The 7,997-nt window shown below is 37.9% G+C and overlaps 2 protein-coding genes across 2 annotated transcripts in view; one reads left to right on the top strand and one right to left on the bottom strand.

The window, feature by feature from the left end:
• stk32a (serine/threonine kinase 32A) overlaps positions 1–7,997 on the bottom strand; it is a 101,727-nt gene that overhangs the window by 32,923 nt on the left and 60,807 nt on the right. Inside the window, exon 8 of the mRNA XM_037688263.1 lies at positions 5,010–5,045. Within this exon, the coding sequence (XP_037544191.1) occupies positions 5,010–5,045 (36 nt within the window). The remainder of the gene's footprint in view (positions 1–5,009; positions 5,046–7,997) is intronic.
• Positions 1,896–4,164, top strand: zmp:0000001268 (CYTL1 domain-containing protein). Its single transcript, XM_037687875.1, has 4 exons — positions 1,896–2,048; positions 2,143–2,187; positions 2,384–2,530; positions 4,120–4,164. Exons 1-4 carry the CDS (start codon positions 1,896–1,898, stop codon positions 4,162–4,164), a joined length of 390 nt encoding a protein of 129 aa, XP_037543803.1.

Consider the following 7,997-nt stretch of genomic DNA (forward strand, 5'->3'; position numbering starts at 1 on the left):
ATTGTGCTTACAAGGTAGTAACTTAGTCTGAAATGTTTAATATAACAACTCTAGATTAAATATATAGGTGGCAGATTTCTCTCACTATTTGGCAAGAAACTGGTCAGTTTTGTCTTTGTCACCCTTAAATAATGCATAATAAGCAGTTATTAATGTTTATAAAGTGTTTATAGATGAATTAATAATGTAGCTATAAACTATTTATTAGCATCTATAAGGGGAGCCTTATTGTAAAGTGGTACCAAATTATATATACTTTAGTCCAAGTTTAATGGGATTGTGGTTTTCAGCATTTCTCACTGTAAAGATTAAAAAAAAAAACAATAATCTTTAGAATGCAAAAATGTGAATCAAAAAAAAAAAAGGTGTTTAATTAAATGTTTTTGTTCAAAATATATTTATTTAAAGTATTACTTTTTCAAATGCAGTTACAGCCTTTCCCACACATTGTGCGGAGAAACAAATCGTCACACGGAAAAAGAGAGAAAATGACATTTTTATTTCAGAAGCTTTTGTTTGTTTGCCTTTTGTATTTGTTTTAACCCTTTACTACAATTTCAAGTAAACAATTGTACGTTTTATCACTCATTTCTATATAATAACTTTGTTTGTTGTTTTATGCTTCAGAGATTATAATACAAATTATACAAACAATTTACCGTACTTTCCGCCGTACACGTTGCACCGCCGTATAAGTTGCATCAGTATAAATATGGATAATAAAGTGGAAAAAACATAAGTTGCTTCACCGTATAAGTCACATCTATTATGCATCACCACTGACCACCCGGAAACATGGGCCAGTGTTGTGCCAAAAATTGATTGGCTGCCAACGTGGTGGCCCTGGGAGCGTGCACGGGAGGACTTTAACAAGAATTTAACAAAATTAACACTTAAAAACAATTGTTTGTTTGCTCTACGTTATAGCAAAGCTGAGTCTCAGTTGAACTTTTCCTTAATAAATGCACTTTGATGGTCAAATCAGTTTAATTTCACCTGAGCAGCACGGCAAAATGAAGCTGATTTGACGTTTGCTCCAAGAGTTCAGGAGCAAGAAGAATGGGCCTGTATGGCAAGCCAAGTGTCTCATCAATAGCCACTTTTACATATTAATGAGACACTTGGCTTGCCATATTGTTCGAGGGCCTTCTAGCCACTGCAAATGGTAATGCTTAATATTTTTCATGTCAAAATGAAAAAATTGTCAGAGCTCAGCCAAAAATTGGATTTTAAAAGTGGGGGGAAAAATGTATATTAGTTGCTTCGGTGTATAAGTCGCAGGACTTGTAAATTTATGCAAAAAGGTGCAACTAATATGCTGGAAAATACAGTAATTACTTTCTATATTGTTGGAGAATATCTGTATTTTTTTAGGGTACACTTACAGTTAAATAAGACTGTAGCTATTTTCATAATTAAAAGCTGCATCATATATAAATGATGTAATTATTAATGCGTCTATATAGCAATAATATGCAGTAATGTACAATATTCTCAAATAGTTTGTAAAATTCTGTGTAATAAAAAGTAAGTTTTACTCGTAGCTGTAAACTCTGTTGATTTTTGCTTTTCAAAGCAAGTTTTGTTTTATGTATTATTGATAGAACTCTGATTGCCTTATTGAAATTTTAACTTTAGTAAAAAAAAAATTTAAAAAATGCAAGAAAACTCTCTTTTACTGCTATAATTCTTATAAAAAAAAACATCTCTGAGATGCTCCAAGCCAAAATAAGAGCTTTCTTATCTTCCACAGAAGATCTCCAGATTCCAAGCTTCCACCGTGTAATTGTTTTGGAGTAAACAAAGAGGGTGTGTTAAATCTTGCATACGTGGCTGGATGTGTGCATGGGTCAGACAAGCCAAGACGTCCGTAGGACAGCAGGTCTCAGTGAGGCATGTCGACCTTGAGCCACTTGCTGCTCGTGTCATCCTTGGTGTCTCTGGCACTGAGCTTGCCTTTCTACCCGACAACATGCTACTCCAAAGCTCTGAGCATGAAGCGGGAGCTCACCCAGATGGCAGCAGATCTGAAGAGACACCCTGAAACTGTAAGTGAGCTGCTGCTTTAAACTTCACACATTTACTCACTTAATTATGTGTTAAATTTTGTTCTTTGTTGTTTTGATTTTGCTTTTCATGCAGACTTACTGCATGTCTCACATGCCGGAACTTTACCTCGACATCCATGTAAGTATGAGTTCAAATTGTCTTTAAAGGCCAAAGGAGTTGTGTTTTTGTGCTTTAAATGCACATAGAAACGTTGAAACTATGTTTTGATTGACCTTCTTTAAAAAGAAAGAGTTCTCTGGTTGTTGTTCTACGTCTTTGACTGGAAAAATTAGCTCCTGTAAATCACTCGACTCGTAATTGCTACTCGTGACAGAACGCTTGTGTGATGTACAAACTGTGGAGCTACATCTCTCTGGTGGAAGGTCTCCGACAGCGGCGCTGCGCCTACACCAGAGAAGTCAGGAAGCTGGAATACGGACTGCGACAGCTCTTCATCATCTTGGGGGAGAAATGTCACGGGGTAAGAAGGCGAAAAATATATTTAAACGGGATGTTAAGCTGCAGGACAACCTAACTGGGCAAAATGTCACGTGCAGCATTTTGAAGGTTGCCAGTAGCTCTTGCTCATCAAATTGTGCATTGTTTTAGTGCAGAGGTGGGCAACATATTTTTTCAAAGGGCCACATAGAAAATTGGAAAAAAAATGATTCTTTATGACAAAAAATCTAGAAGAACTTTTTCTTATTGTAGCATAATTAGCATGCTTTAGTCTTTTCAAAATCCTTTAGGAATATAAGACATATTCTGTAAAGTGACAACATGTTATGAGTCCTTGAGGCTCAGTTAGACTAACTTGCATAAATAAAGGTTGAATGAATGAATGTTAGCTTAACATGTTATACATGCTAGCGGAACTATGCAAAACAAACTTATATATTTGTGTTTCTAAATCTTTAAAATTCATTCTGACACGATGACTAAAAAATGTTTTATTTTTTTAGGTTTGCAAAATACTTTTAATTTGAATTTCCTTAAGTGTCATTGATAAATTGCTGCTTTTTAAAAACAATATTTATTTAAAAAGTTGTGTTTTTTCAAACTAAGGATAGTGAGGACCAGATGGAGATGATCCAAGGGCCACTTTTGGCCCTCGGGCCTGAAGTTGCCCATGCTTTTTTTAATGGCTGTTGTGATTTTTTTTTTTTTTCTCAGTGAGTGGCATGGACTTCAATTCCAGAATTTTACTGCAGCTAAACTTAAACACAACAACATGCAAACATACTGGCTCGTGCGCAAAGCTAACCGTAGCTGCAGAACAAAAACAATCATTATGGTGCAGGGCAGTGAGAATTTGAGGTGAATGACACAAAAGCTCAAGAACTACCTCCTTCCTGCTGTGAAAATGAAGCAGAAAACATTCACACACACACAAAAAATGTGGAAAATAAAAGTAATTAAAGGTGGTAAATAAATCTAATTTTGAACAAAAAGCTAAGTTAGTTCACAAATGTCAAAATCAACACGCAATGGCTAAATCTGGCTGTTGTTAGCCTCTGGCAGGAGTTAAAGGTTTGAGCCTTGGTGTAAAAATAGTTTTAAGTGTTGGCTCCTTTTCTAACTGAGTTTCACTCTCCAGTGTTGGTTGATTAGTTTATTATGCTTTACTATGAGTGTCACCAATAACTGATTCTTTGTCTCAGCTGCTCTGCCAGTTACTGCAGCCTGACGCAAATTAATAAAAAAAGGAAAATTTATAGGTCACTCAGTGAGCGTTTGGACGGGATTAAACAGGGTTTATGATGCAGATTATGAAAACCGCTCTGTCCTCTGTCGACGTCTGATCCACGACTCACGTGATCGGTGACATCAGATTCGTTTACTGTCCTCGGCGTCCTTTAATGGACGGACGTGACCTGTCTGTGCTGACTGGGACATGATCGAAAACGAGGGGGGAAAGTGAGCTTTCCGGTAATTAAGGTCACACAGAAAAATGGAGATGTGAGGATGAGCTTCTGCAGTGGTTTGTGTGCAATGTGTGCATGTGACGTCACATGACAGTTTGCTCGTCGTTACTAAATGTCTTTTGTTGCTTCTTGTTTGTTTCAATAGGACTTGTTGTTCCGAGTGTTTGACTGTGCTGCCCTGGAGCGCTGACATGCCGTATTCACATCCAATCATGGATAACCAAGCAGAGTGTGACGAAAGAGTTCAGCTGACCTCAATTTTTTTTTAAGTTTTTGTAACCATGTTGTTGTGGCAAATCTTTCAGACAGTCGTATCATTTAATCTGCACGGCTGAAATAGATTGCTTTAAAAAAGCATCAGGTTTTTGTTACCTGTTACATCCATCCATTATCTTTATCCGCTTCTTCCTTTTTGAGTTGTGGGGGTCACTGGTGCCCATACCCAGCAGTCACTGTATGAGAGGCAGGGGGGACACATGTCTCCAGTCCATCACAGGGACACATAGAGACAAACAACCATTCACTCTCTCACTCACACCTATTAACAATTTAGAGTTACCAATCAGCCTAACATGCATGTTTTTGGTCTGTGAGGAAACCGGAGCACCTGGAGAAAACCCACGCATGCACGGAGAGAACATGCAAACTCCACCCAGAAAGGCCCCCGGCTGGAATTTGAAACAGCTGCTCACTGCGCCACCGTGCCGCCCACGCAACTGTTACATCTAAGATCAGTTAAAAGTGACACGTTTCGCTAAAAAGCTCTTTTTTAATAATGTTTGTCAAATAATCAGAAGCACGGGTGTAACATGAGAAATTTGTTACACAATTCTTGTGAACACGTACTCATTTGACTTTTGTGTATTTTATTGTTTGATTAAAAAAAGTTGATGTAAGTTTACAAGATAAAGCCTAATAAAATTTAATTAAAAAAATAAAATAAATCTAATGCGGTTATTATAATAATGAATTTGCCTGAGCTTTGTGAATGACTGGTGTGGTAGAAGTTAGAAAACTATTTACCATATTTTTCACTGTATAAGTTGTACCTTTTTGCATAAATGTGTAGTACTCGAGACCGGTCTTGTATGGTATTTTGTCCAGTTTATTTGTTTACATCTTAGTTTTTATTGGATGCAAAATGTAGTGATTCAAATCCAAGCGATAACATGACTCATTGCTAAATGAGTCATGCATAAACATGCTAAATACATGTTTCTGTTACTGCTGTCACGCCCACCCCTTTTCACACGCACGCGGTTCAGTACCAACAGAACAATACAGACGACAAACAGAACGTACCGTCACAACCAGGGATGCAAATAAGCCAGTACGGTCCAGTACTGCGTACCACTAAAAGATGCTTCACCGGTACACAGTACCTGGAAGAGAGGGGAGCGGCTGTCCGCTGTAAAGCTGTCATTGAAAGAAGAGGAATGACCGTCAGCCGGAGTAAGACAGAGTACATGTGTGTGAATGACAGTGAGGCTACAAGGAGCAGAGGTCACAAAGGTGCAGGACTTCAAGTAATTGGGGTCCACTGTCCTGCATATAGATGTGTGTTTCAACTAACTGATGAGAAATGAGAAATGAAACAAGTCATAGAGATGAGCTGAAGTCTATTTATTGTTAGTGTAATGAGCATAATACCTGTCAGATATTATTCATAATTTAAACGGATTCTTTCATTTTTCTGGACTGAGTTCTATCGTGTTTTGAATGATTAAATGTGGACGGAAACGTGTTTTAATTTCTGACTCACCAACAACAGTGAGCTGTTTAATTAAAAACGATTTAAAACAACATCACACATTTACATTAATTGGCAGATTGATTAATAACACAGCTTAATTAATGAGCTTTACAATGAGAACCATACGGCCATGGTATCTCACCTGCAGCTTTGAAACCAACAGACATTTCTGAAAATATCTGGATTAATTACTGGCAGATAGAAGAGTTTTAAAGATGGGAAAATGAAGTATAAATGGAGAGAGATAGGTGAGGGAATATGTCTGTTATAACCAGAAACAACACGCTCCTTTGGACCCAGCTTAACCCACGGTACACTTCGCAGTTGAAGATCGATTCTTTACCTTTCTGAAGATATTTCAGTTCCGGCGTAAAGTTCCACTTCAAGCCACCTTTCAGCGTCTCCGTAAGAACAGCTGTGTCCTCAGGAGTCATGAGATCATCACAGAACAGACTCCTTCATTGTTCAGAGCGTTCGTCGAGTAGCCACAGCGAGACGTCGTGGCATCGACGGACTCTGGTCATTCCATTAGAAACTGCTCGAACTTCTGTTCTTCTGAACTTCTCGTTCGAGGTTCTCCCTGGATCTCTGGTTCTCTCTGGAACGTTGTTCAGCTTGGAACTCTTGTTCTGCTTAGTTCCCGTTGTTCTGCGTTCTGCGTTCAGCTTGGAACTAGGAAGTGTTGACCCTTTTAAAGAGGTCACTTCCGGTTCCTCTGAGAACTTCCTGATTGGTTGAAACGAACCAACAGGGGTGTGGTTTTAGTGATGTAAGAGGGTCATTAAAAGTCAGAAAAACAGTGAGTTGTTTTGGAACAGACAGAAAAATGTTTTTGAAGAAATTAGACTTTTTGGAGCCAGTCTTCTTCTATCTATCTGAAAAAGTTAAACATGACATTTATTTCCAGTAAACATGTTTTTGTTCCTGGTGGGATGAAGAATGGATGAAGGTAAAACAATAAAATTAAATCACAGGAGAAGTCGCACTTGCGAACAAACACGTACATCCTAAGCATAATACTTGTATGTGCAAAAGATCAACTGTGCAGCATGATGGCTTAGTGGTTAGCTCTGTTGTCTCACAGCAAGAAGGTCCTTGGTTCAATCCCCAGGTTGGTCTTGGGGGCTTTGTGTGAGGAGTTTGCATGTTCTCCTTGTGTTTGTGTGGGGTTGCCCCCCCCCCCCCCAACACACACACACACACAGTCCTCCCACAGTTAAAAACATGCATGTTAGGCTGCCTTCAGGCCCAGACCTCTTTTGTAAAAGAGATCTGTGATTTCAGTGGGAATTGCCTGATTAAATAAGTTGTTAATAAAATAATATTTACAAAAATGCTTTATTGTGATGTATTGTACTACTGGGGGTCACCACTAGATGAAGACAAACTGCTTGTGTATTCTTGGCACACGACTCTCCAGAGATGTTGAAGCAGTTCTAGAAGTTTCTCAGATAGTCAGAATCAAGAGGCTATTAAAATGCAAAGCTTTAGAGACCTAACAAACTACAGTCAAATAAGAAAAAGGAAAACGTGAACACATAAATCATGTCTTCTTTTGTTAAAGAAATAACAAAGAAACTAATGAATGAATGAATGGATGAATTATGTAATGAAAACGATCATATACTACGTTTTCCTTCATTATTTGCATTAAAACTGAATTATATGCAAGCATTTGAAAATGTCAAAACTGTTAGATGGAAAAGTAGAAAAGGGAGGAAAATCCAGGCTTGTTGTTAAAAATAAACCTCCTTACTTCTAAGTGCACATCTTTATTTATCCATCCATTAACTTTTACCCGCATCTTCCTTTTCAGGTTGCAGGGGTCTCTGGTGCCCATGCCTGGCATCCCTGTTTATTAGAGGCGGAGGACTCCCTGGACAGGCCTCCAGTCCATGCAGGGCCATTTATTTCTTTATTGCATTATGAAATTTGTATTCTTTGTCCTAACATGAGAAATAGTTTGTAAAGTAATCGTATCCATTTTCAGTTATGCATACATAAGGGCACATAAAGGTGTGACATTGTCATGTTAAAAATAATTATGTCATATATCATCATTTTATTGACTAATTCTTAAGTCCATTAAGTCCAGGTCTCTCTTGAAAAATGAGTTATCGTGGCTCAATGAGACTACCTGTATAAATAAAAGGTAAAAAATAAAATAAAAATATGATCATGCATGTTAGGCTGCCTTCAGGCCCAGGCATCCCTTGCAAAAGAGATCTGTGATCTCAATGGGATTTGCCTGGTTAATTAAAGGTTAATAA

Source organism: Nematolebias whitei, chromosome 14 (genome assembly GCF_014905685.2).
Source record: "Nematolebias whitei isolate Nwh7 chromosome 14, NemWhi1, whole genome shotgun sequence".
NCBI lineage: Eukaryota > Metazoa > Chordata > Actinopteri > Cyprinodontiformes > Rivulidae > Nematolebias > Nematolebias whitei.

Excerpts from the sequence above, each read along its gene's own strand:
- zmp:0000001268 (XM_037687875.1), top strand. The coding sequence starts at position 1,896 with ATGTCGACCTTGAGCCACTTGCTGCTCGTGTCATCCTTGGTGTCTCTG. Across the intron at positions 2,049-2,142 it reads TGAAGAGACACCCTGAAACT|ACTTACTGCATGTCTCACAT; the intron begins GTAAGTGAGCTG and ends CTTTTCATGCAG. Across the intron at positions 2,188-2,383 it reads AACTTTACCTCGACATCCAT|AACGCTTGTGTGATGTACAA; the intron begins GTAAGTATGAGT and ends TACTCGTGACAG.